At 33.9% G+C, this 27,999-nt stretch overlaps 4 protein-coding genes across 4 annotated transcripts; 3 read left to right on the top strand and 1 right to left on the bottom strand.

The window, feature by feature from the left end:
• On the top strand, nucleotides 1-5,526 carry LOC123923555 (AP-5 complex subunit mu). The gene is made up of 8 exons (XM_045976252.1): nucleotides 1-274; nucleotides 349-462; nucleotides 949-1,260; nucleotides 2,453-2,736; nucleotides 2,852-3,744; nucleotides 4,553-4,609; nucleotides 4,897-4,944; nucleotides 5,099-5,526. The coding sequence occupies exons 1-8, from the start codon at nucleotides 207-209 to the stop codon at nucleotides 5,168-5,170; spliced, it is 1,848 nt and encodes a 615-aa protein (XP_045832208.1). The 5' UTR covers nucleotides 1-206; the 3' UTR covers nucleotides 5,171-5,526.
• A 4,484-nt stretch (nucleotides 5,527-10,010) lies between these two features.
• On the top strand, nucleotides 10,011-11,990 carry LOC123922677. The gene is made up of 3 exons (XM_045975374.1): nucleotides 10,011-10,103; nucleotides 10,259-11,204; nucleotides 11,829-11,990. The coding sequence occupies exons 1-3, from the start codon at nucleotides 10,011-10,013 to the stop codon at nucleotides 11,942-11,944; spliced, it is 1,155 nt and encodes a 384-aa protein (XP_045831330.1). The 3' UTR covers nucleotides 11,945-11,990.
• Nucleotides 11,991-12,725: 735 nt separating this feature from the next.
• Nucleotides 12,726-14,312, bottom strand: LOC123923467 (probable galacturonosyltransferase-like 4). The gene has a single exon (XM_045976155.1). It carries the CDS (start codon nucleotides 14,191-14,193, stop codon nucleotides 13,147-13,149), a length of 1,047 nt encoding a protein of 348 aa, XP_045832111.1. The 5' UTR covers nucleotides 14,194-14,312; the 3' UTR covers nucleotides 12,726-13,146.
• Nucleotides 14,313-25,754: 11,442 nt separating this feature from the next.
• Nucleotides 25,755-27,517, top strand: LOC123921890 (S-adenosylmethionine decarboxylase proenzyme 4-like). Its single transcript, XM_045974593.1, has one exon. It carries the CDS (start codon nucleotides 26,125-26,127, stop codon nucleotides 27,151-27,153), a length of 1,029 nt encoding a protein of 342 aa, XP_045830549.1. The 5' UTR covers nucleotides 25,755-26,124; the 3' UTR covers nucleotides 27,154-27,517.
• The last annotated feature ends 482 nt before the right edge of the window (nucleotides 27,518-27,999 follow it).

The raw sequence follows: 27,999 nt of genomic DNA, 5'->3' as shown, positions 1-27,999 counted from the left end.
AGAGGACCATGATACATTTGGCCTATAATAGTTTATTTCGCTTAGAGAGAATTGGATCCAAATCCTAATAAAATCATCACGAAAAATGAAATAAAATAAAGTACATAAAAATTAGATAAAATTTAGATACACGACGGACGGGAGCATAGCATGCACAATGTTGAGGTGCGGTAGTTGATTCTGTTGGTTCGTAGTAGCAAATAGCAATGTCCAGTGGTTGCAGCATCAGAGCAATCTGGATTCTCAACAATCTCGACGCCGTCGTTTTCTCCAGGTAAATTAACCACCAACACCACCTTCTTCTCTTAACACGCAAATAGATCCAACTTATTATTATTAATCTTTCAGGAGATTCCCGGTAGTAGAGAAGCGTTGGCGAAGTTCTTGCAACACCGATCATCTTTTCTCTTCTTTACCCACCGACTCTGATCTAGCTGATGCTTTTCTCCACAGAAGACTTAGGTTTGTTCATTTCAATAATTTCAATTGCTGCTCTCTATGTTTATGTTATTATTCAATTTCATCATCAAATCTTAATGTAGCACTTTGTTTCATTTCATTATTTTCAATTTTCTATCTTCTATCGGTGTTTCACATTATAGCCTATGTTTGGATTTCGATTGACTTATTTCAGTTTATTTAATGACATAAACAAACAAACACTTGCGAGACTCTTTCGAGAACTTATGAAAACAACTTATTATGACATGTTCATAAGCTGCTTTCAGCTTTTTTTCATAACTTCTCCAAGATAAGATAGCTTATGAAAACAACATATAGCTTATACATAAACACTTATCATGATAAGCACTTATGCTATGAGCTGTAAATTAAGTTGTTTATCCAAACATGGCTTTTGAAAATAAATAAGGAAAGATAAAAATTGGTGTTTACCTTCATTTTGCTTTACAATTACTTGTTTGATGGAATTTTCCTGTATTTTTGTAGGGAAGGTTCTGCGCGGGGATTTGGAATACGTAGAAGTAATTCAACTCTTGGATCAGATTCTTGGGTGGATGATCCAATTACTCGTCATATAATAGGTCTTTACATTAACAAAGAACGGGACGATGATAAGAATCTTTTGTGGCCTTTAATCTTGCACATAAAGGGCCCTTATAGTGTACTTGTTCTGCCATTGGTTGAGCCTAGGCATGTAAAGGCTTATGAAAAGTTGTGTAAAACACCCGATTGCGGTAGTTCTCTGGGTCTGGATGATAGTTTGTCTTCCCTCTTACTTGATCTTCCAGCAATAACAGGGTATGCTAAGTTACTTTACCTGCAGATGGTTATAACATTTAGGAGTTATAGTTTTACATTGATCAGTTGTCATTATTATTCTAATTTTTTTAAAATAGGATGATTACTCTTTGCTTTATTGGTTGATTGAACTTAAAGCAATTTTCAAAACACGTGTTAGAACATTACACCATTTTGCCAAGAATGCTTACTGAATTAGGTTTTGTCAGCTTTGTTTTGGCATCAATCAAGGCAATTGAAGCTTCAACCTATCTTACATCTTATAACTGTTTATTCTTAACTATTAAGGCATTAATTGGGATTAAGAAAATACCACTACCATGTTTTAGCAATTAGCATTGTTGTCTTGAAAAGCATGCTAGTAGTTTGTTTGTTTTTTGTCGTAACCCTTCGGTTCCCAGGGGAAGGGTCCTTTGGTAAACTGTATTTTGGCCAAGAGATAAGTAAAGTATGTGGCCAATGATTTCCAGTTAGGATTTCCAACCTGGGTATTCTCAAACAATTCGTCCTTAACTGAAGCTCATTAACCACCTGAGCCCACATACACTTGGTTAAACTTGTATTCTAGTGGTATTTTCTAAACCCAAATATTCTTAGAAATATCAATTTATGCATGGGTCTCCACCTAACAGTTTATATTCTTTAGGAGACTGCTCCTTTACATGGCAAGAACTAAGAAGCTTGTATGACAAAGTTTTCAAGAATTTGATCATTACTGCCTCCTTCATAACTAAATAGAATTTTGGCAGTAGATGAAGTGGCCGTGAGGCTTTGCTTGCTACTTGCATAAAGAAGTATCCACCTAACAACTTGAGCTTTTAAGATAGTTGGTTCTAGATAGTTAGAGAATAGGAACTCTTGGGCATATTGGATTTTCCAATTGTGCATGGGTGTAAGCTTTAATTTCTTGTCACAACTATCTTTGTCTCTAGTGCCGATTCCTTTCCTTTAAATTGAGGGTAGAGGGTGAGGTCACGACTTCCATTTTCCTATTTTGTGTATGTGCTTGTTGAATTTTTTGGCTAAATAGAAATACCCTAACCCTATGCCCTTATTACAATTATGCACTTGAAGTGCATCTTCAGTGTGGTTTTATGTGTAGTCCAAAGATAGTTTGTTTGCAGACTGATAGTAGTGGAATTTTTCTTCATTGTATATACTTTTCATGCAACTTCTGCTTCTCATTTCACAGGGCATTTATGGTTGCACATGCAATTGGTGACATAATTACTGGTGACACAGTAGAACCTGAAGTGATCATTACTGCAGCTCCTTCTGTTGGTGGGCTGTTTGATTCGTTAACTGGTAGTATAGGCATCTCTTCCCGTGCCAAACCTGTATCTCCACAAGTTCCTTCTTCCTCCCCTTTGGGCGCAGCTGGACCGGGATCTGTCACAGCAGATACTCCAAAAATGGGGTCTAGGCCTCTGGATAGAGATGCACTCAGAACATTTATCAGTAGCTCAATGCCCTTTGGTTGGTACCTTTTATTATGGTATTCCTCATCTCAATTTTGTTGCTGTTGTTTTACAAGTTAAGCTGGAAATTACTTATTGCTTGCAAATTTATTCTATCAATATTTTATACACAGGCACACCCTTGGACCTTAATTATTCCAATATTTTTACCATCAAAGCGAATGGCTTTTCTGCTTCAGATTTGCCCCCTACAGATCAGAAGCAACCAGCTTGGAAGCCGTATCTATACAGAGGGAAACAGAGAATGCTGTTTACGACTCATGAGATTGTTCATGCTGCTCTGTATGATAGAGATGAAATTCCGGATATTATATCAGTTTCTGGTCAAATAAATTGTAGAGCTGATTTGGAAGGGTTGCCAGATGTATCATTTCCCTTAACAGGATTGAACATAGCAAACCTCGAAGTTTCATCATACCATCCTTGTGCTCAAGTTTCAGACCAAGGTCCAGATAAGCAGGGGGTAGTGTTTTCTCCCCCATCGGGCAATTTTGTGCTGATGCGATATCAGGCAACTTGTACCCTTGGACCACCTGTAAAGGGATTCTATCAGTTGTCAATGGTTTCTGAAGATAAAGGTGCATTTCTATTCAAGTTGCGTCTGATGGAAGGTTATAAGGCTCCTTTGACAATGGAGTTTTGTACTGTGATTATGCCCTTTCCTAGGAGGAGGATTGTATCCTTGGATGGTACTCCTTCCATTGGAACAGTTTCAACATCAGAGCACTCTGTTGAATGGAAAATTGTGCCCAGTGGACGGGGACTGACTGGAAAAAGTATTGAAGTAACATTCCCAGGAACAGTCAAGTTTGCACCATGGAAAAATCAAATGGTGTCTTCCTCTAGGACACTCTTTGGAACAATTGTTGATGAGGATAGCGATAACGAGGCAGAAAATGCTAGCAACATGATTAATGAAGAACATTTGATGGAGAAAATGAACAAGGATCTTCCTCCAGTTGATCTAGAGGAGCCATTTTGCTGGCAAGCATACAATTATGCTAAGGTACGTGCCTCCCCATTTTTATATTGTCTTTTGATATTTATGAACTTTACATTTCTTTGTTAACTGTAATCTGTTTGATTATTTCCTTTTCGTTTTACATTAGTTTATTATGTTGATACTTTTATTACGTCATCATGCAATGTATTCTGTATTGAAATTTAAGGTTTTTTTTTGTTGTTTGTTGAAATTTAAGGGTTTGTGTGGGTGGAGAAGAGACAAAATACTATACTTCACTAATATGACTCTGAATAACTGTGTTGCTGAGATGATACAAAACATTGACCTAATACTACTATTTTTAGTACTAATGTTATAGTGATGTTAAAAAAATAAAAAACTACTAATATTATAGACCACATACCAAGCAGGCAAGCACAGTACACGTTTTTTTTTTTTTGACACAACAAGCACAGTACACTTAGAACAAGCAATTGGTCCCTAATGTAACTAGACTCCTTAGTTCCTAACATGCTAGTAATCTTGGCATTTTTATTGTGTTCACTTTTAAACAAAATTTAGAATTTCTCCTAAATGTTCTATCTGCTGGTTTTTCAACTTAATTGTTCTGAGTTTATAATTTCTCCTTTGAGATCGGGTCACCATTTGAATTTTAGGCATTTATGAATTGGTTACGTATCTTATATCACAAGGAAGATAGCTATTTGACATATATGATACAGTATATTAAAGTACTCGTTGTCTTCTTGTATTATGATTTAATCTGTCAAAATATTACTTTCCTGTGATAGCTGCTTATGTCAGTCTTTAAACTCCTTGATGCTTAGAGTATTATCGATTATCATTGCAGGTATCATTCAAGATTGTTGGAGCACCGGTATCTGGAATTTCAATTGATCCTAAATCTGTGAGTCTCTTTCACTTTTGGTTGACACTCTTCTTTTAGATAAAGAATTAAGATCCATATAATTTGAAGTATCACAAATTCACAATTATATGTTATTTCAGTGTAATGGATAATCAACTTATGTTTCAATGTCCTTTATTGTTCCAACACCATTTCCTGCAGCATATTGTATTACAATTTGCTCTTGTTATTCTGAGATTTTTACTTCAAAGGCATATCTAGAAGAGAAATATGAGTCATCATCCTTTTCCTTGTGCTGTCTGTTTGATAATTCATTTATTTTGCAGTTGAGCATTTATCCAGCTGTAAAAGCACCCGTGGAGTTTTCAACCCAGGTATTTTTTTTTTTTTTTTGTGTGTAGGATCAATGATTCATATTTTAAGCAAACCCCACTGCACTGCATATGATAAATGTCCCAATTTTTTCTGCTCCTTCCAATGTCGATGATATTTATTCATTATCTTCTACTATTTCTTGGCCATAACCAGGTTACTTCTGGGGACTATATTTTATGGAACACTCTTGGCAAGTGCCCACATGTTGCCAGTGTAAAAATTTGAATGGCATCCGAGGGGCATCTGAATGGCGGGGGGGCACCATCAGATACTTATAGAAACTCTGATGATGTTTTTTTTTTCCTTTGCCATGTAATGTGGAGACAGCCAGATTTAATCTGGTGTTCAAGTGGTTTGATGAAAAAGTAATAAATGTTCTTTTAGTTTCAATATATCAAATTGGTTTATTTATTTATTTTATTTATTAAAATGTTGTGACATAAGTAGTAGATATTTTAGTTATTTAACTATTTGGTAGGATGTTCAATTTCTGGTTGGTGTATATGCATAAATAAATGTTGGTACATGTGAATTCCTTAACTGGATTTCCATTATCTTGAGGAAAGTCCCGCATTTAAAATTTATTGTGCTCAACATCTCCTCCCTCCCCCGAGTCCCCTCTCATCTACCACTCAGTCTAGTCTTGCTATAATTTTTTGCTACTTGAGCCACTCTAGAGAAAATCCATTAAGCAGATGAGCTCTTGGAGTGCATCTTCAACTTTCTTCTTGTATTTTTTTCAGAAACGTGTGTGTGTGCGCGAGAGTTGTTAATATTTGTTCTAAGACACAAGATTTATGGCACTAAGCTAACAACAAAACCAATTCTCAACTCTTAAGATTTGAACCACCAAACACAAGTTTTCAAGTAACATTTGTTTGAGTGAATGAGAACTAGCACCGTCGCAAGTTCTTATAGGATTTGAATTGAATCTTTATCAACCTGGATCAATATATATACCACCAACATCTATTATCTATATAAATCAATGTTTTTAAAACCGGACCGGCCGGTCCGACCGGTTCGCCCATGAACCGGGCACCTCAGCGGTCCGGATGACTAGTCAGAACCGCTAGTCAGTGGAACCGGTAAAAAACCGGTGTGAACCGGTATGAACCGGTGAAAACCGGCAAAACCGGTGAACCGGGAACCCGGAAAAACTGACCGGTTTTTAACTCCATTAAAAAAAAACAATTTTTTTTTTTAAAAAATCCATTTTTATTTTTCTTTTTGCTGAAACTGAACACGCATGAAAACACTGAAACATCATTTTTGTCCTTTCAAAGAAAGATCTTTCTTTGTTTCATTTTCTATTTTCCACTAAAATTCCAATCTTTATTGTTTTTTTCTTTTTTCAGATTTATTGATTTGAAATCTTTAATTCTCTTTTCACTCTCTCATAAGATCCAAGAATCTAAAAAGTATTTGATGGAAGTGAAAGAAGAAATGAAATTGTAAGATGTTTTTGAATGAAATTGAAATAAGTTTTTGATAGAAGTGAAGATGAAGAAACCATTTATTTGTGTTGTTGTTTTTTAATTCATGTTAATGGTTAGAGAGAGAAGAGGGAGAGGAAGAAGAAGAGATGAATTTGAGAAGAGATAGATAGTGGTGGCTGTTTTCACTGTGTTTTCATTCTTTTGGCATATGTATGTGAGTTTGCAACTTTCTTTTATATATAGGGTTAGTGTAATGGGCTTGGGCCATGTCTTCTTGAAATGTGGGTTAGTGAAATAGACATTTGTATTTTTATATTTTTTTACTATTAAAATTTGAGTTTGATGTTGAAATATATATTTTATATTTTATTATATATTTATTTATTATCCGGTTCAAACGGTTCTAAAACGGTCGAACCGATTGAACCGGTTGAACTATGAACCAGAGGCTACAACAGTTCGACACCCTGTCCGGTTTTTAAAACATTGATATAAATGTGTCCTACATCAGTTTACTTGCACAATGTATCACAAAATTTTCTTATTTTTCATTCATAAAGTCTTGCAAAATTTCAGCCTCCTTTTTACTCATAGTTTCTCAATGTTATATGTTATCCAATTCTGAGGTTAACTTTTATATATTTGTTTAACTCATACTCTCAACTTACTTTGTTTTAGCCGATGAATTCAAACAAATTCAATGTTAAATATTTTTTTAGCCGATGAATTCAAACTAATTCAATGTTAATCCCTCGAGACTTGTGGGATCCAAAAGGGTGGCAAACTCTCCCTAAAAGTTTTAACACTATTGCATGTCCAAACCTGAGATCGAACATGAGACTTTGGTTAAGCTAGAAAAGACTCACGTCATCTCATCTAAGTGTTCTTGAATATGTTTTTGGCCCTATAAAAAAAAAAAGTTACATGTTTTGGTCTTTATAAAAAATTGAAAAGGAGTAATTAATTTTGTAGTTTGTGACTTGTGACGTAAAGTAATTTTGTACTTTTAAATTGGTTATGACTTGTGACAGAGTATAGATCTGAATCTGAGCAAAAAGAGGATTTGGTGTGAAATGAAATAGATCTCAACTGAACAAACAACGTTCTTCTCCTCTCCTCTCCTCTCCTCCTCACCTGAAATGAAAATCACGACTGCGTTGCCTTCCCTTTTCAGTAGCTTATTTCGAATGGAAACAACACAAACTGATATTTTCATTTCCAAAATAGGCATTACGAATTGAACGGAAATTTCTTAGATCTACCAAACAAACATAGCAATGCCTATTTTAGAATGAAAATAACAATTCACTGTTTCCATTTCAAACTATTGTTAAGGAAGTTAATGCTGACGAATTCTTGATTTTCATTTTAGCTGATGAGGATCTTTTTTCAATCATCAAATAATCAAGATTTGCTTCTATTTTTACTTAATTCATTCATTTTTTTAATGATTATTATGGTTTCTGTGTGTAATTTAATTAGTAATCTTTTATTTATTTGCTTTCAATTTCATATGCTATTTTTGTCACCTGCATCATTATACTAGGGTTCGTTAATTTTCTTTTGTAGATTCTAAGAATTAATTATAAATGTTTATTTATTTATTTTTTTTTAAATTATTATAGTATACTAGGGTTCGTTAATTTTCTTTTGTAGATTCTAAGAATTAAATTATTTATTTATGGAAATTTTCTGTTTACTTAAATCAGCACATGTGTGTGTTATGTATGATATTATGACTAAGTTGCAGAAAAATATTTTCTGTTCAATTGCATTGAAATTTCTCTAGATCTGAGGTTCTAATCCTTTGTTCGGATCATGCATTTTAGACTGGGAATGCAACACTTTATCACAAATGCTTTGAATTTTTTGTTTTGTTTTAAATAGTATTAAAGGTATCCAAAAAAAATTGAAATTTCAGTAAGCTTTTTATGAGGCTTTGTTATTTTTGACAAAAAAACTTTTTGGGAGTCATTTACTTTTTGAAACTTTTCTAACCTTTGCTAGCTGCATCACACATGGCTGCTTCATTTGAGCAGTTATTGCTTTCAAAGAGTGGCCAACTTTTTGCTCCGTAGCACATGTTATTAATCTTGTTGATTCTCATTACTGGTTTCTTATTTCTGAGTTTATTGTTGATTTTCCTTGTTGGTTTTCTTCTGCATTAGGTGGCTATGCAAAAGTAATTTTAGATTCATAGATCAAGATTGAAACCTTAATATCGGATGTTAGTTCAACATCAATCCTGCTCATTTCTATTTTTAATTGTTATGATTATTTTGACATGTACATGGAATACTTCTTTTACTCGTTTACTAGTTGCAAATTTGTGTCCTCTTCACAATTGTTGATTATTGCATACATTTATGTCCTCTGTTCATGGCATTATTGTTTTGTTGGGTTTACTAGGGTGAATTCTTTGTGTTGCGTATGTTTCTGTGTCACAATCACAATCACGACTCATGAGTAGTTAATTCCCCACGGTGTTGAGCTTTTAATCCCATGCTCACTCATTTTTTGTAAGTCTAGTATTTCCTTGTATGGTTTGCTATTTCTGGTGCGAGCTTTCAAGTTTCTTTAACTTGTTAAACCTGTTTTTGAAAATCCTTTTGGTATTAGATATGCAAAAGGATCAAAGAGGAGTGCTGTGAAGCAAGAAGAAACAAACCATATACATATGTCTTAGGTGTTTGAGCTCAAGATATTTGGTCTGTTCTTAGAAATAGTATCTCGTGCATTATGTTAATTAATTAAACTTCAATCAAGTAGCAGAAACTGTCTGGATCTTGAGCTCAGCATAATGATCCTTAATAAGGCCAACTTCGACGGTCTGGATCTTGATTGCATCTTCGAGAGACTTGATCTCTTCTTTGATCACAGTAGCAGCACTGAAGTGAGAAATACCTTCCTTCGCAGCCTCTCGAATAGATTCTTGAGTGGTAGCAGCAACAGCTTCTTCAATCTTTGAGCGCTTTGCTTTCTCTTCGAGGATCTTCTTCTCTCGATCAGCAATCTCAGCTCGAAGAGATTCTATCTCTGCTTCCCACTTAGAAATTTTGTTGGTGCATTCCTGAACTCCAAGACCTGGTTGTTGAATTTGCGCTTTCATTTGATCAACTTTCGACTGGGCAGCCATGGCTTTCTCGAATAATGCATCATAAGCGGCCTGTTGACCAACGAGTTTTTGAGAGTTGCGTTTCAAATTTTGCACAGTAGTAGCAAATTGGTCCAAGATAGATTCGAGTTGGATGACCTTCCCCAAGGTTTCGAGATCAGTTTGAGGATTATGCAACTTGTTCAAGAAAGATTTATGCTTAAAAGCATTAGCAGGGTGCTCCTCCACTGATGCCAAGATATCTCCATTAATGAAATCCTGGTACAGCTTTGAAATCAGAGAATCTTGTCGAACAGAAGAATTGATTTCTGAATCTGAGGCAGTCGAATTACTGGGTCCACTCGAACTCACAGGATTAGAAGTTGTCTTGGAAATCAGAAGTTTCAGAGCAGCCTCAGGATCATGGATTTGCAAGGCAATGAATTCTTCTTCAGGAAGCCCTAGGCTGGCTGACAGTTTCGACGTTGAAGTTTCAGGCAGCAATTCTGATCCTCCAGCTTCTGCTTCCTTCATGGCTTCAGAGTCAAATTCTTCTTCTTCTGAGGAAGTCTCATTAGCGTCGACTTCGACTGCTGCAGTCTCGTTCCATTCCTTGAAAGGAGAGGTCCTGCTATCAGTTTCAGCAGATTTAGGATGCTCTGGTTGATCTTGACTAGGCTTTGGTATGATCTTTTCAGAAATAGTGGTCTCACTGTCTTTGAGGGTATCACCACTAGACTTGTTCGATATGATCTTTTCATATTCGATTTTGTTTTTTAGGAAATCATATCGAACAAGTCTAGTGGTGATACCCTCAAAGACAGTGAGACCACTATTTCTGAAAAGATCATACCAAAGCCTAGTCAAGATCAACCAGAGCATCCTAAATCTGCTGAAACTGATAGCAGGACCTCTCCTTTCAAGGAATGGAACGAGACTGCAGCAGTCGAAGTCGACGCTAATGAGACTTCCTCAGAAGAAGAAGAATTTGACTCTGAAGCCATGAAGGAAGCAGAAGCTGGAGGATCAGAATTGCTGCCTGAAACTTCAACGTCGAAACTGTCAGCCAGCCTAGGGCTTCCTGAAGAAGAATTCATTGCCTTGCAAATCCATGATCCTGAGGCTGCTCTGAAACTTCTGATTTCCAAGACAACTTCTAATCCTGTGAGCTCGAGTGGACCCAGTAATTCGACTGCCTCAGATTCAGAAATCAATTCTTCTGTTCGACAAGATTCTCTGATTTCAAAGCTGTACCAGGATTTCATTAATGGAGATATCTTGGCATCAGTGGAGGAGCACCCTGCTAATGCTTTTAAGCATAAATCTTTCTTGAACAAGTTGCATAATCCTCAAACTGATCTCGAAACCTTGGGGAAGGTCATCCAACTCGAATCTATCTTGGACCAATTTGCTACTACTGTGCAAAATTTGAAACGCAACTCTCAAAAACTCGCTGGTCAACAGGCCGCTTATGATGCATTATTCGAGAAAGCCATGGCTGCCCAGTCGAAAGTTGATCAAATGAAAGCGCAAATTCAACAACCAGGTCTTGGAGTTCAGGAATGCACCAACAAAATTTCTAAGTGGGAAGCAGAGATAGAATCTCTTCGAGCTGAGATTGCTGATCGAGAGAAGAAGATCCTCGAAGAGAAAGCAAAGCGCTCAAAGATTGAAGAAGCTGTTGCTGCTACCACTCAAGAATCTATTCGAGAGGCTGCGAAGGAAGGTATTTCTCACTTCAGTGCTGCTACTGTGATCAAAGAAGAGATCAAGTCTCTCGAAGATGCAATCAAGATCCAGACCGTCGAAGTTGGCCTTATTAAGGATCATTATGCTGATTTCGAAGTTGGCCTTATTTGAGCTCCCGTTCGAGTGAACTTACTTTTGTTCGTATTTAATATATGTTTTAGAAACCAAACATATTGTTCTTTTGCAAAATAAGGATGTTTTTAATAATGAACATTCAAACTTCTTTTTCCATGCATGAACGATTGTCCCGAGATTTACTAGTTGATCTCTCAAGTAATTAATTTAAACTAGCGGTTGTTTACCAAAAATCAGTGTAAACAGCCGTTTAACAGGTTTGACGGGGAAATCAAAATTCAGGCTAATTTGGTGAGATACAATCTTATCATTTTGTGCTGCACGTTAAGAATTAGTCATCATTTTTTTTTATTTGAAAAAAAATCATGTCTAGATATCTCAATTCAAGGTTCCTTGTGGCTATATGCTAGAATTAATTGAAGCAATTGGAGTTTTTGAACTTTTAAATTTCGTAAGATTTTCAATTTCATTATTCAAATACACATAGGATGTGCTTTTTTGTCACTTGACATTATTTATTCTGCAGGAGTGCACGGGATGCGCTGTACTGATCTTGCAGAGGTTGGGAAACTTTTGCAAAAAGAAGCTCTCTACACGTGTTATGCCTTTATCTGCACACCAGAAGCTAGATTTACATTGTAAAATCTACTCGAAACAACCTGTTAATTGTTCTGAGCTTAATTTACATTGTGCTTTATATGGTTCTAAATGTAATGATGAAGTGTATTTTAACCAACTGTGCTGCTATGAAACAATCTCATTTGTGGAGGTTGCTTTACATTGGAATAAGATATTAATGCAAGGATAAGTTATATGTAAATTGGTCTGTGCCTTGAGCAGGATGAGTTTTAACATTTACTGTTAAACTGGTTCATGATAAATCCGTCCATTTTTTATCATCAGATCAAATAAAATCATTAATTTTATTATAATCTGTCCACATTACATAATTTTTCACACTATCTTCAACCTTTCATAGATATTGATTGATTCTGTCAAAACCAGAACCTTTCACATTCGAGAAGCAGCAAACCAAACACACACAATCACAACACAAGTGTTAGTGTGAAAGCTAATTGTAACATTTTTTTAGTGTTAGACTAATCAAGATCATGATCATATCCTTAGGAGCGCTTTGTTGGAAGGTGAGGTGATAATCGAAACACGTCTCCTTGATAGCAGGATGTCTGTTCATTAGGTAAAGAGTCATTGGTATGCGGCCGCAGCACAAAAGAAGCAAGGAAATGAGTCGTTGGTATGCGGTCACAGCACAAAAGAAGCAAAAGGAAACGGTAGGTTAATGTGATTCTGGAACGATATCTGAATAGGGGACCAAACCTTGAGGTTGCGATTCCCTCGTCTTTTTAGCATATCCTTACAAAAAGATAGCTTTGGTGAGTGATGCTTGTATGTGGTAAAGGTCCTGTTGGCATTGATTGCTCTCTTGGCGGCAGACTTTTTTTCTATTGGTGAGCTTGCTGTATCAAGAGCTAGTCATAAACAAATGTCATAATATTTATTTACAATATCAAAATTGGGTACAATGTTGTGATGAGCCAAAGCTATTAAGACAGACCCAGCTAATAACAATTTTTGAGTGTTTTTTATGCTTTTACAATCACTATAAACAAAAAATGAATCCAACAAATACTAAAGAAAGAAAGAAACCAAAAAAAATTACAACTCCAATATAGATGCTCAATCATTAAGCTGCATATTGTTGTTGGAGGTTTAGTTCCTTTCTTGTCAATTATCAAATTTGAGTTAGAAAACTATCCAATAACCCCTTCTCATTAGAACTCTCCCTTTTCATTCACATTCCTCAAAATCTCTCTTCTTTATAATTATTCTTCAAAAAAATGTCTTGATGATCTATACAGATCATAAGGAGCCCATAGATGATCCACAATACATGGCCTCCTAGAATCTAACCTCAACCATGGTTTACCTTTTCCACTCCAATGCAATAAACTTATAGGACCAGGATGTAAACTCCTACATTTACCTTCAAGATTATCTCCACCTAAACCATGTTGATTCCATCTATGATCAACTGCTTTAATATTTCCTGCTAAAACCAACAAAAATGGTGGAAGTGAACCTAAATGATATATCCTCTTTTGTTGCTTCTGTACAGCCATCCATTCTTCTACTTTATCTGTATATTTTTCTCTTCTCCATTTTTCAACATCCATTATCATCACACCTGTGTTAAAATAACACGGCTTTCGTCCATCGAACGTCTTTGCTAAAGTCGGGTCCGACCAAAAATCTTTTGTGAAATATAAAGTGAAATTTGCATGGCAATATTCAGGAGCAGCTACTATTTTTCCTTCCATGTCTACACCCCAAAGTTTAGCTATATCATCAACCACAACAAGATCAGAATCTAAATATATAACACGTTTTACATTTTCTGGTATTGTATCTGCAAGATATATCCTTGCATAATTCAATGGTTGATCCAATGCTTGTCTAATAGACTTTGATATCTTACCGCGAACACGGTTAGAATTGAAGTGATAAATTGTCATATTTAAATAAGGAAAAGTTGATTTTATGCTTGAGAATAGTTCAGGAGCATCATGAGCAGATAAGAAGTAGAAGGCAAGATTTTCGGGACATGTCGAATGTTGTAACATGGATAAAACTGCAGCCATTGTACCTCGAAGATAATTAGCATCAAGCGTCATGGCGACATTTATACGATCAGCATCTGTGGAGCCACATTCCTCTCCATTTCGAAAAGCAGGAGCTTCGCGAAAAAGAGGGAGGTCGGATGAAGGGCGGCGGACGAGGCCAAGACGGATAGAGGTAACAGATTGGAAGAGGGACAGGAGGCCAAGGAGAACTACAACTACACGGGAGGTGGTGAAGCTCCAAGAGACCATCCTGTCTTAATAAATGAAAAACAAAAAAGGTTTTTCTTTTTGTTTTGAGAAGAATCTTGGTTTTGGAGATTTCATAGAACAAAATCTGTTGAAGAAAGGGCATTGAGTCTCGCAGGAGATTGTGAGTGGATGCAATATTGTGATTGTGAGGATGAGAGATTTTTTTGGGTGATCTATCTTTGATTTGACTTTTGACTAATTTTAAAATTTAGATATGGTGGCTTCAAGATACATAGAGAGGTCAAACAAGTCAAATAAAAAAATAAAATAAAATAGATTCTTATTCATTTTATTTTCTCAAAATAGTTTTCTTTGTTTTTAGATAATTAATTAATGAGATTAGAACTATACTAAGTTTAGTTCATATTTTAAATGGACTGAGATTTGCTACGTTAAAAATTTCACACAATTTTCAATCTCGGTCGTTAATTATTGAACAGATGGTTCAAATTATAAAGTTAAAAAATCACTTAAAATGATTTCAACTCCACATTTTAAATTAGACGTCCCAAATTAAAACCGTGTGAAAACAACAATAAACTTCCCGGCATGAAATCTGCTTGGGTTTAAATGTGGTACATTAAAAGTGTAAAATAATTTTATACAGTAACATTTGAATAATGTTACACCGTTCAATAACGCTTCAACGAATACAAATTTTACAAAATCCATTGTTGGATTGAAAGTTTATATCATATAGATCATTCATGTTCAATTCTATAAAAATCTAAAATCATTTGATATGTTATTGAGATTTATCGAGCTTAACGGTATTCAATAAAAACACATAAAGCGTTAATCTTGATCGGTCTCAATAACATATCAAACGATTTTAGATTTTTGTAAAATTGAACATGGATGATCTAAATGATATAAATTTTCAATCCAACAGTGAATTTTGTAAAATTTGTATTCATTGAAGCGTTCTTGAGCGGTGTAACATCACTCAAATGTTACACCGGTGTAATTTGATTCAATATATATATATATATATATATATATATATATATATATATATATATTATAAATAGTAATATCTAATGATATTTGATCTCTTTATAGTGCCGTTTTCTAATTTAACTCTATTTTAGTGATAATTTTCAGAATTTTATTTAATGTTAAAAGTCCAAGCAATACCCACCACCATATATAACTTAAACAAAAACATCATGAATGGTATGTCCATATTAGTTAATGTTATTGTAAGTTTAAGAATACAACCTAAGAGTAGGGTTGGATTAGGTTTTATGACTATTTGATTATATTTAGAGATGTTATGGTAATTTTATTTTTCTTGAAGGATTGTGATGAATATATGAATAAAGTGTAGAAAAATAAAGAGTGCAGAGAAGAGAAGAAAGACACAAAGGTTTATACTGGTTCTCCTCCTAACCTAAGGGTATGTCCAGTACCTTCACACCCCGTGAATGATTATATTAGAATCTTTGTTACAAGCAATCTTACCCCAATACCCCCTAACAATCTTTCTAACAAACAACATAAGATAGCACCACACTATCTTCAACAACAAGAATTTTCACCAAACCCTATGGTGAAATTCTCATACAACACAAGAAGAAAGCACCCCACTTTCTCTCAAACACACTTGTTTCCACAAACTTGGAAAACAAAAAACAATACAAAGTTACAATGAAGAAAACTATGTATGGCTGTTATCAAATCAATATCACTTTAACAATGTATATATCTTATTGCTCAGAAACTTTTATGGATATGAAAATATAAGCCAAGTTTCACAAGATATATGTTTGAAAGTTTATAAGTTTATGAGAGAAAGTGATATTGTTTTACTTATAATTTTTGAGAATGTGAAAGTTGTTTTTAATTGTAATGATCACAAATATATTTATAGAGGCTTTAGAAAATGTCCATGAAGCCAGACAACTCTTCAAAAAAACTTATAATAAAAAGTTATGTTTAAAAAACGCAATGGTTCATAAAATATGCTTTCTGTCCATAATATATTAAATCGGCTGTTACGGACAGGCGATGTAAATAGGTATGATTTCAGAATTCAAACGTTGCACTGTTTTGGAATTATAACCAACAACAAACCTTTTTAAATCGGTTGAACGGAATACGGGATCTAAAAATTGGAGACAATATTTCTTAGAAATCAACTTTTTATATTTTTAAAAACTTGCTTCATATGGACTTTTATATTTAACTTAGAAACTTATTTGTAATTAATTTTAAAATAACTTTTGAGCATTCTAAGTTATATGATTATCAAAAATGATAAATCAAAGATAAGAACCATACTTACAAATAATTTAAATACTAAGTCTAATTTTTTGTCTTTATCCTGTATTCTTATATTGAGCTTCCATAAACTTTCTTATTTTGTGATGTGAGTTTATTATCATCAAAACTCAGCCAAGTTCAAGAAGGAAATCTTCTTCACAGTTATGAATTCTGAGAATAGAAACATTATTATCGACAGTGATACATTTTAGTTTATTGCACCCGTAAGAATGTCACATTTAAATACATTTTAATGTGTATGTATAATAACCCACTAAACTGAAGCTTGCTGATGACCAAGATGAGAAATTCCTCCACATCTATGACTCCCATGAATTGTCCCGATAGTAAAAGTTGGTACACCTGGAAGCTTTGCTGCATGAATGTGCCAAGGACATCCTTCACTAGCGCATTTAGCAGTAAAGCGTGTCTTGTCTGATTTTATAGTCTGCATCTCAAAGTGCAGAGCAATTGCTATATCCCTCAATGCTCTTCGACAACTCTTGACAAGTGATAAAGTGACGACCCCAAGAGGAATGGGTGGTGCGGAGAAGCTGTCGTGTCGCACCACCATACAGGGAGTCTACATCGCGTCAACGTGGTCTGGATTCCACAATTAGAGAAACCCCAATCATTTGAAACTTGATCTAAACCTTTTTTCTTAATTGATTTTCAAGTGTAACCTCTTTTTGAATTATATATATTGGTAAATAACTTTATTGATTTAGACTTGAAATATTATTAACTCAATGATAAGAGCTTAACCTTATAACCTAACTTTAACAAATTCATATTCTTAGGTAACGAACCCAGATCTTGTGCAATCGGTGACTACGTGCAGTCACATTTGATTTTCAGTCGGACGGTCTATGATAAAAGTATATTTTAGTGAGAAGCATTGAAAAGGAACCACAATGTTCGTAAAAAGAGAAAGGGAAATTTGTAAGTGTTAAGAGTCCTACATCGGTTGAGAGATGGCTTGACTAAGTGTGTTTATAAACAACATACAATTCTCATCTTACAAGCCGGTTTTGTAAGGATGAATTAGATCCAATACTTATTTCTAAGTAATTTTTTTTAGTAGGGATCTGCAAGTGTTCGGCCATTTTCTTTCACCACCCTTTCTTTCTTTCATTTTCAGCATATTAAAAATTCAACTGGTGATATATCTTTTTTCTGCTGTTGCATATATCAATGATGATGATGTTGATATTCTCTTTATCACTAGCTCTTCTTTGACACATCAATTGTTTTTACTTTTGTGTTTGTTAATCTTATTTCTAAATATTATTAATTTTTTTACTCACTCTAAATATTGTTCATATAAAATATATTTTCTTGGCATAGGGTAACTCTAGCGAAATCAATTGATTATTATGCGAAATGAGAATAATTAATTATAACCATTGAGTTATAATTAATGATTTAAATTAAAATAGACTATGTGGTCAATTAATTTCTTTCATCTTTCATCCTTCCTCTAATCGGTTGCATTCATGATCCATAGCCATCCTTCTGCTTCATTCTTACATTTCATCGGCACTGACTTCGTTTTATATATGAAAATACAAATCATCAACTCTTCTGTTGGGTTTTATTGCTTTTCCTGGTATCTTCTTGTGGTTCTGGAGCATTGACCTCATTGTTTCTCCCGAACTTCCCAACAAGTGCTATGAGAGCCATGGCTTGGCTTGGTGTTGGAACGGGAGTGGGTCCTAATATTGGATCAACTATAGGATGTAGGAACTCACACTTGGGGGGAGATTGTTGGATTTCAAGTGAGTGGTTAAGTTCTACATCGACTATGAATGAGAAAAATGTTGAATTTATAAAAGAGGTGACCCGAGTCTTAAGGTTTTTGATGGAGATGTGACGTCTCCATCTCTTGTGGTCCTGAAGCATTGACCTCATTAAATCTCCCGAGTTCCTCAGAACTCTTCAAACAATAACTACGTCATTTTTATGCAAAAGTTATTTCTTTTAATTCTTTAAACATTCACTTGTTAAGATTTTCTTTACTAGTGTTATCTAAAGTTGAAATTGATTTGTGATATTTCCTTCGATCATTTTTATAAGAGACATTTTACTTTGGCTCCTTCTCCGATGTACATCACCGCTTATGATAATTCAATAAGGCCGACCAGCAAGAGGCAAGCTGATTGCCAATGTCCAAATAATCCCATTGAATAATTAATATGTTTTGTCTATATTATACGTTAGATACATTAATTATTTAATAAATATAAAAAATTGAAGTGTTTTTTATAAAAATGACCAGAAGTATCCTAATGTGATATTGTGATGGGTGTGTTCATCTTTCGAGATAGATTTAGCCCTGGCATGGGCAGGGCTCGAGGTATGACATGATACACTACAAAGGGAATGCAATAATTTGGTCACCTTGTTTTGTTTGTTGCAAGGGACCATAATCTCTCTTGCTGTATGTATCATTATGTGGGGGGACTTCCTAGTTCCTATGAGATTGGCAGTTCAGAGAATGTCTTGTTTGCTTCAATAAAATCTTAAGCACACCTATCATAAATGATTCTTGTGGGAGCCATTTTTTGTAGTTCTAGATTACTACCACTATTATAAATAAATGTTTCTTCTAAATACAATTATATGGACCACTTTGTGGTTTCTTCCTAAGTTTGTTTATTTATTTTTAACAACTCAATTTAGAATTTTATATTTGCATGGTTGATTTTTCCCAAAAAATTCCCTAAGCATGTTCATACAATCATCAATATCTTACATTGATCATAATTGATACATTACATCGTGGTGGTCTCACAATTACTCGACACCTGTGGTGTTTTTGCCATATTAAGATTTCTTCATTTTTCATCCAATAGCTTCTTCCACTAAGTGCACGAGATTAAAGTCCTGTTTATCTTGCACTATACATCACGTTTTTTATTTATTATTATAGAGAAGTGGAAAAAGTAAATGGAAATGAATTAAGACATATCAAACCCACACACCAAATCAATCCAAAATGATCTTGAGTATTGACTCCTAGTTAGCCTAGATACAAAGACAAAACGTGAATCAATTGAAAGAGCTAGAGGCATGCCCTATAACTTAAGGGAACCCTTCCAAAATATTTAGTTGAAGCATGGTGGCCACCATTTTTTAAATTGCAATTATAATGCAAAATTTTATAATACAATATGTTAAGAAGTCTCACATTGAGTTGGTCTGAATTATGGTTTATAAGCAAGTTGCAATTATCACCTTACAACCGGTTTTGTAGGTTGAGTTGGACCCAATACTCAAATGATATCGGAGCCTCTTTAAAATCTGTTGGACCACTTTACTATTGGGTTATTCGCCATTTATATCCACACACCCAACCCAGCTGAGGACCGCAATTTAAAACTATATGGTAGATGGTAGATACACTAAGTAACTAAGAAGCATTTTAGCAATAACTATGCGCATGGTACAGTGGCACTAGCACTTCCTTGTTGCACACTCACTAGTTGTATTGTGTTGTGCACACTCAAAAATGAAAAATTATAATTTCCTAAAACAAAAACAACCCATTAGTGAGAGGGAGCCAATACTATAGAAGTAGGTCGCATGTGTGCCAAAAATATGCGCATGCTAATAGCAAGTATGGCGGCTTAAGCTCGCTTGTTCCTTACCAACTAAAGCCATTGTCTCAAAGCTAACGGCATGGTGGGGACCACGTGTCTTATAAATCTAATTTACACTTGAAACAAAGATGGACCTTAATGTACCATGAAGTTGGAACACATGCTAGATGATGTGTAGTCCCATGGAGCCATCCACGGTACTTGTCGGGGGCACATAGTGGGACCAATCATGAGTTTTAGGGTTTTCATTTGTTATCATGATTTTGTGCATTCAAGCTTTGTAGAGGTTCATAAAGGTGTAGTAGTAACTAGTACTTTTAAGTTGGGTTTCAACTCTTTTAACTTTTACTCCAAGTCCACTCCAACAATTAAGTGCAAGTTTAAATTAATGAATCACTTTGACAAAATATAAATTTTAGAGATTTACAAAATTGCGTCGTAATTTTTTAGAAGCTACAAACACAGCTTCTGCGTTGTCATAATTTTTCACCATACTTTTGTTTGTTGTGCCGCACATCGAAACAAACGCTAAATAAGTTTTAGTTAGGATTTGTCTTGTAACTTTTTTTAAATGAAAAAGTGGGATTGTTAAGTCTCAAGATTGTTTGAGACTTTTTAAGAAAGATTTGATTGGGCAAGTTGGTTGATGATTTTATTTGTTTTGTGATGGATATATGCAAAAGGGGAATTGAAGTGTGATTGTGTATGAAAAACACTATATAGCTTGCGTGTGAGAGAGTGTGGTTAGGTGGTGCGCGTGCATCACAAAGAAAGACATAATGGAGGCTGCCAGCCACACCCCATTCATTTTATTCATCAGGCCATACATTATGCATCATTTCTACCTCTTAAAACAGAAATTTTTCATTCTGAACTCAAAAAATTTCATCATTGTATTCGCTTCCCCTTCTCTCCGTAAACAATTTTCAAAATCTAAATCAATTTTTCAACCAACATCCTTAAAACATACCTAATTTTGGTTTTGCACCAAATTTCAATCAGTCATCCTCTATTCAAAACTTTCATCCATATTATGGATCTATGATGAGAAATTCATCTCAAACGCTAGTGTTTAATGGTTATATGTTAATGGTGAATGAAAATGTCCCGAGTGGTGGTGTACCTGAATTTCCCTAATTTTCAACACAAATAACTATTGGGAAATGAGAAATGATATTTGTACATCCAATTTTAGACAACATTTGAGACAACTTTCTCTCTCACACTCTCATTGTGAATCTTACTCTCTCCTAATCACTTTTTTTTAATGTTTTTGTCCCAAAAGATAAAGGGAAAAAATGTTGTCCCAAAAGTTGTCCAAAAAATTGTTGTCCAAATAACACTACTCTTGGGAAATTGATGTGGAGTGTTGGGAAATGAAAAAGTGATGTTGAGAGCGTTGAACCATTGTACATGATCTTATCTTCACAACCACATATATGTATTCTATACAACTATGAATACTTCTAATTGTATCTTGTACAATAATTTGTTTTGCATTTTATTTTTGAAAATTTTAAAATGAAAATATTTTAAGAGGACCTGAACATATGTTTATAAGTGAGAGCAATTCTCACCTTACAAGCTGATTTTGTAGGGTTAAGTTAAGTCTTACTCTCAATTCTAAGATGATCTCAGAGCCTTTTCTACGATCCACTGAGTTGATTGCTGTCAGATTTCTAATCGAGGCATCATCCATCATTTCCGCACTTCAAGGCTCAATAGTGATGAAAGCGAATGAGATGTTAAGAAGTTCCAGCGAGATGACATAAATAAAATATTTTAATGTATTGTGTCTATAATTTATCATGTTTCATGTTAACTTTTAACTTTTAAATTAACAATTTCTTTTTTATTTTAAGATTAATATATTTACTCCACTATAACTTATGGAGTATAGTAGCTAGTGTGTGACACTAAGGTAACTTATCTTTATCTTTAATTGAGAGCTGGAGGCTTCTGTAGGAGTATTGATTATGCTGGAATTATTGATGTATAATCTTTACAATACTCTTAAAATGAAAGTCAAGGAGACCACTAATTGTATGATTAAGAAGGTACTCCTACTAGTTTTAGATGTAGTAGCATATACCAAAACTTGCTCAAAAAAGACCATGAACTAGTACTAATTACTCCCTTTTACTAATTAATTTGCAATTAATTACTGCTCCATTATATTCACATTAAACTTAGTTAAACATAATTGTCCAAATCAGAACCAATTGGTTTGGTCCGGTGGTAATTGATGTTGGACTTGGCGGGGGAAGACCACGGTTCGATTCCCCGCAACTACGATCGAGAGGGGTTGAAACCAGTTGATGTCAAAACTGACCCCCAAACCAGATTATGCAATCCAATAGGTCGGATACCGGTGGTGAAAAAAAAAATCCAAATCAGATGAAATTGGAGTATAATTTAATCAGGTTTGGTCAGAAACAAAATTGCAAGCTGAACAAAAACAACATTTATGAGCTTTGTTATACTTTTAGGAGATAACAAGTAAAAAATTGAGTACATTAGACTCAGATGTATGTATCCTACGGTATAATTAACATCTAACAAAAAAGTTATGAACTAAAACATAATGATAAACTACATTTGATTGTTTTTAAGTAAACTAATGAGTTGGAGGATAAAGAGAGAATCCTTTTCAATTTTGATGCTGATATGGTTAACAAGTGTGCATGCATGCTTTGAGAAATAAATAAATAAATAAATAAAATAATGATAATGCCACCTAGCTAGCTAGCTACATGAATTTGCATGAAGAATAAAAATGATTTGAGTGCTTTTCATTTCACGTACGGGACCTGACCTGACCTCCCTCATTCAAGCATATTCTCATTATTTACATGCCACGCCTGATTCCTTTTCTTTCTATTTTTCTCTTTCATAGTTTTCTTATAAAATTAGTGAATTTTAATTTTTGTTCATCTCTAACAAAGTTTCTGTTTTGTTTTAAATTTTTAATGGACAAAAATTTCACATGTTTTTGATATTTTTTAACATAATATAGATTTATATAGTTTTAATATAATATATAGACATAATATAGATACTAGTACATCTTAAACATAAAGGGTAATAAAATTGACATTAAAAGGGTAAATAGTGTTATACCCCCCTGCAAAATATGCGAGTTTTGCGTTACCCCCTGCAAAATATTTTTTTGAGATTACCCCCTGCAATGTCAAGATTCTTTGCGTTACCCCCCTGACTCAACAAGTGGGCATATGACATGGAAGAATCTTGACGTGGCATGACACATGGAAATTAATTAATTTTTTATTTATTTTTAATTGCCAACTCATTAATTAATGTGGGTTTTTAATTAAAAAAATGAAAAAAAAACTTAAAAGTTGTTATATTTTTATGAACTTACTTAAAAGAAAGTTTTTTTTTTTTTTTTACTAAAAGTTGTTATTATATATATATAAAAAAATTCTTATATATATAATAACTAATAATAGAGTGAGCAAAAAAAAACGAAGATGAAAAAAAAACTAATAATAATAATAGTAACCAAAAAACTAATAATAATAATAATAACTAATAATAATAGAGTAACCAAAAAAGTTTTTTTTAAAAAAAAAAGTTTCTTTAAAAAAAAAAGATTTCTTTAAAAAAAAAGTTACCGTAAAAAAAAAAGTTTCTTTAAAAAAAAAAGTTTTTTTCATTTTTTTTTTAATAAAAATAATAATAATTACTGAGTTGACAATTAAAAATAAATAAAAAATAAATTAATTTCCACGTGTCATGCCACGTCAAGATTCGTCCATGTCATATGCCCACTTGTTGAGTCAGGGGGGTAACGCAAGGAATCTTGACATTGCAGGGGGGTAATCTCAAAAAAATATTTTGCAGGGGGGGTAACGCAAAACTCGCCTATTTTGCAGGGGGGTATGACACTATTTACCCACATTAAAATGAACATAAATTGGTGATTGGACGCCTAATCTGGTTCGGGGGTTAATTCCGTCATTAAGTGGTTTCAGTCTTCTCCTGATCATAGTTGTGAGGATCGAACTGTGGTACTTTCTACCAAGATCAATCACCGTTGAACCAACTAACGATTAGTAATGTGTGTGAATTTTATTACCGAAGACTCTTTGAACCAAAAAATTTTTACTATTATTGTGCTAGTCTAAATATGGATGACATTTTGAGCACGTCAAGTTTTGTTAATTAACGTTTGCTCTCATAGGAATAGACAATGTTGTCTCCATCAATTTGAGTTGTTTTCACCTTTCCATTATGCAGAAGCCATTATCATCAGTATTGGAGTGTGCTTATTTATCAAACAACTCTCAAGTGATTGGTGCTTCTAGCTATTTGGAATTTAAGTTTTTGGTTGCAATTTAACTAAAACTTGCTTTGTTTTTACTAACATCCATTGCTAGTGATGTAGCTCTAATTGAATTGATCTATATTACCTCAACAAAGCTAATAATTGTTGTCTTGCATAGCAACAATACAACATCTAGCCCTAATTTTATGATTATGTTCCTATTTTATCATAACTATCATTTACACAGTTACTATGTTGAATCCTCAATTTTGACTCATGAATCCAAATTCCTTTGTCATTTTTTGACTTTTTATTTTTATTTTTTTATGATATGGTCTCAAAAACAATTATGTTTGACATTCCTCAGTTATTCAACTAACTAGTTAAGTCAAAATAGGCCCCTTAACCTTCAAATCACAAATTGAACTAATTAACCATAGATTAAATTATGAGTCAACCGTTTGATTTAAAAGTTAAAGGAGTTCTAAGAGTTAAACGATCAGAGTTCATTTCTCCGAAAAGAGAAAGAAATATGTTAACATAACTCGCGACTGATGTGAGAAAGCTGATAACATACGGTCTAACAAATCGTGAAGGATGCTCTGATATCATTTTAAAATTTGAAGTTTGGCCTAACTCAACCATACAAAATTGACTTGTAAAATGAGAATTGTCTCTACTTTATAAACATATATTTATGTCATCTCGTAACTAATATGAGACTTCTTAACATAAACACCTAAAAGTAATTTATTTTTATAGATTGAATTTTTAATAACAAGAAAGATAACTAACTTTTTATACCAAAAGCTTTTAAAAACCTTTTATGTACCAAAAAGCCTATATTGTTTAAAACATTCTTTCAAAAATAATTTCTTAAACCAACTAAAGCCAATTAATTAATATTATAGTGACTGATATATCATGTGAGGAAGTAAGTTGGAGAACTATTTGATGTGATGATTGACTATCTTTGAATTATTTAATGGAATCCAAAATCTATTAAGGGATAAAAGAAAAAGACAGAAAAAGCACTAATGCTAGTATACATAGGGAAACATATTTCCTGTTGTTACAACGGGACATTGTAATTAATCTCAGTCGTCCAATCTAAAATTAATGGCTGAGATTATTTTAATAAAAGAGATACAATTTTTAATCTTATTCGTTCGATTTAATATTAACGGTTAGAATCTAAAACTGGTGTAACATATGTTTTTGCAGGCAACCTACATCCATACTATAGTACTACTATTGTACTAGTACTAGCTTCTAGGAGACTAAAGATATGCAAAACTAGAAAAATCTAAAAAAAACAGTGATGAAGGTGAGTGGAGAATAGAGACAGAGAGAACAATTGAAGATTGCACTAAAAAAATAAACTTAAACAAATTAATGTTGTTGCATATCATAATCCTATTCACTTCATTATGCCTACAATCATGATTCTTGGTTCCATCACCCGCATGCTCTTTTCTAAACACTCTCACTCTTATTCCTAATGCAAACTCACTCTCATTTTCATTCATACACACCTATAAATCTCATTGACCCCCCCAATCCTTTCTCTCACCTCAACCTCAACACTCCAATCAAATCTCTCTATATATATATATCTCTCTCAACTTCTCTTCCTAGCTTTCAAGTTTAAAGTTCAAACCTTTTTATCTCAAAACGAAACTCCTCTGTTTTCCCCTGTTTTCCTCTGTTTTTACTCTGTTTTCCTCTGTTTTTTCTCTGTTACATCAAACACATTCATCATCCTCCACACCCCAAATGGCTGTATCTGGCTTTGAAGGATTTGAGAAACGTTTGGAACTTCATTTCTTTGGAGATGATCCAATTATATTCCAACTGGGTCTAAGAAAAATTGTTTTTGAATCAATACAACAAGTCTTAGAAGCTGTTCAATGCACGGTAGTTTCAGCAGTTGGAAACTCTTACTTTGATGCATATGTTTTATCAGAATCAAGTCTATTTGTTTATCCAACTAAGATCATAATCAAAACATGTGGAACAACTCAACTTCTCAAATCAATTCTTCCTTTAATTCACTATGCAAACCAAATAGGCTTAACTTTATGCTCTTGTCGCTATACAAGAGGAAGTTTCATCTTCCCAAATTCACAACCTTTTCCTCACACTAGCTTCAATGATGAAGTAACCTTCTTAGAAGACACTATCCCTTCAAATCTATGCCATAGAAAAGCTTCAATCATGCCTTCTAAATCCTCTTCACACTCATGGCATGTTTTCACTGCTCACTCTTCAATAACTCATCGAAATCACAGTGACAGTGATATCTTCACCATGGAGATATGCATGACTGAGTTAGACCCTATTCTTGCTAGAAAATTTTTCCGGCGACCGGGAGATGGAAAAACCGGCGACTCAGCCGGAAAAGAGATGACGGAGCTTACCGGAATCAATGAAATAAATCCAAATGCATTCATTTGTGACTTTGCATTTGATCCTTGTGGATATTCAATGAATGGAATGGATAATGATTGGTATTCAACCATTCATGTTACACCAGAAGATGGTTTCAGTTATGCAAGCTTTGAATGTGTTGGTTCTGTTAACGACAACATAGCACATGTTTTAAGGAAGGTTGTTCAGATTTTCCGACCAGGTACTATGTCAATATCAACTACAAGCAATGATTATAGCAATGAGATGTTGAAGAAGATGGTGAATGCTGTGGAGCCTCTTGGATTGAAATGTAAGAGTCGTGCTGTGGATCGGTTTCCGGCGTCCGAGACTGTTGTTTTTCAAACATTCACGGCTCGCCGGAGAAGTGTTTAATGACGACGGCGGTGAGGTGGTTGGTGTTATGGAGGGAAAAGAAATTTAATTAAAATTAAAATAGGGAATTGGTGTTAGAGTTAGTTGGAAAAAAAATTCATAAAAAAAGTGTTAGTTGAAAAAAAAAAAAAAGGGGTGACGTGGCTTAATGTGATTGGTTTAATGGTGGTGAATGGTGATGTAGAAGTCTACTATGAACATGAACATGAACATGTTAAGGATTCATGTTGGGAATGGGATGGTAAATGTTGGGATGATCATGATAGTGCAACCCACTTAGGATTGTCACGCATAAGAATTTTGATGATGTTTAGTGGGTGTAAAAGTGCTATTGTTTGAGATTATATTGGACTTTTTTTTATGATCTTGTTTTGTTTTTTCACTCACTTTTCTTTCTACCTTTCTTGTCTTTTATGCTTTCTTAGTAGATTATTATTACACTTTTTGCTAATTTTTTCACTTTGGTGAATGGTTTTTTTTTTTGAAGTGAAAAACACATGTAAATTGTAGCTAACTATGAGGCACCATTGAACCATGGCTTCTTTGCTACTCATGTTTATTTAGAAGCAACATTTGAGAAGCAAATTGGTTAACTTAGAGGCCACTATTAGCAAGCTGAGCTTAAAAGATTTGACTATTATGGTGAAGTTAAAAAATAACGATTGATTTAGTAATAGACAAATGTATTGGTCAAGATTTTACATGAGTGACCTATTAATCAAGTACATTTGGTAAGATTTTCTCATGTAAAAGAAACATGATAAATCTTGACCATTGTATTTGTCTATTACTAAGTAATACTCCTTTCAACTTTAATTATAAGCAAAAATTTATTTTTTTTTATTG

This window comes from Trifolium pratense, linkage group LG4 (genome assembly GCF_020283565.1).
Source record: "Trifolium pratense cultivar HEN17-A07 linkage group LG4, ARS_RC_1.1, whole genome shotgun sequence".
NCBI lineage: Eukaryota > Viridiplantae > Streptophyta > Magnoliopsida > Fabales > Fabaceae > Trifolium > Trifolium pratense.
The sequence above is the reverse complement of the archived record's forward strand: the minus strand, read 5'-3'. Positions and strand labels throughout refer to the sequence as shown.

Coding starts and splice junctions, on each gene's coding strand:
- LOC123923555 (XM_045976252.1), top strand. CDS start 207: ATGTCCAGTGGTTGCAGCATCAGAGCAATCTGGATTCTCAACAATCTC. Junction 275..348: donor GACGCCGTCGTTTTCTCCAG/GTAAATTAACCA, acceptor TTAATCTTTCAG/GAGATTCCCGGTAGTAGAGA. Junction 1,261..2,452: donor GATCTTCCAGCAATAACAGG/GTATGCTAAGTT, acceptor CTCATTTCACAG/GGCATTTATGGTTGCACATG.
- LOC123922677 (XM_045975374.1), top strand. CDS start 10,011: ATGGCTTCAGAGTCAAATTCTTCTTCTTCTGAGGAAGTCTCATTAGCG. Junction 10,104..10,258: donor TCCATTCCTTGAAAGGAGAG/GTCCTGCTATCA, acceptor TTTGTTTTTTAG/GAAATCATATCGAACAAGTC. Junction 11,205..11,828: donor TCGAGAGGCTGCGAAGGAAG/GTATTTCTCACT, acceptor TTTATTCTGCAG/GAGTGCACGGGATGCGCTGT.
- LOC123923467 (XM_045976155.1), bottom strand. CDS start 14,193: ATGGTCTCTTGGAGCTTCACCACCTCCCGTGTAGTTGTAGTTCTCCTT.
- LOC123921890 (XM_045974593.1), top strand. CDS start 26,125: ATGGCTGTATCTGGCTTTGAAGGATTTGAGAAACGTTTGGAACTTCAT.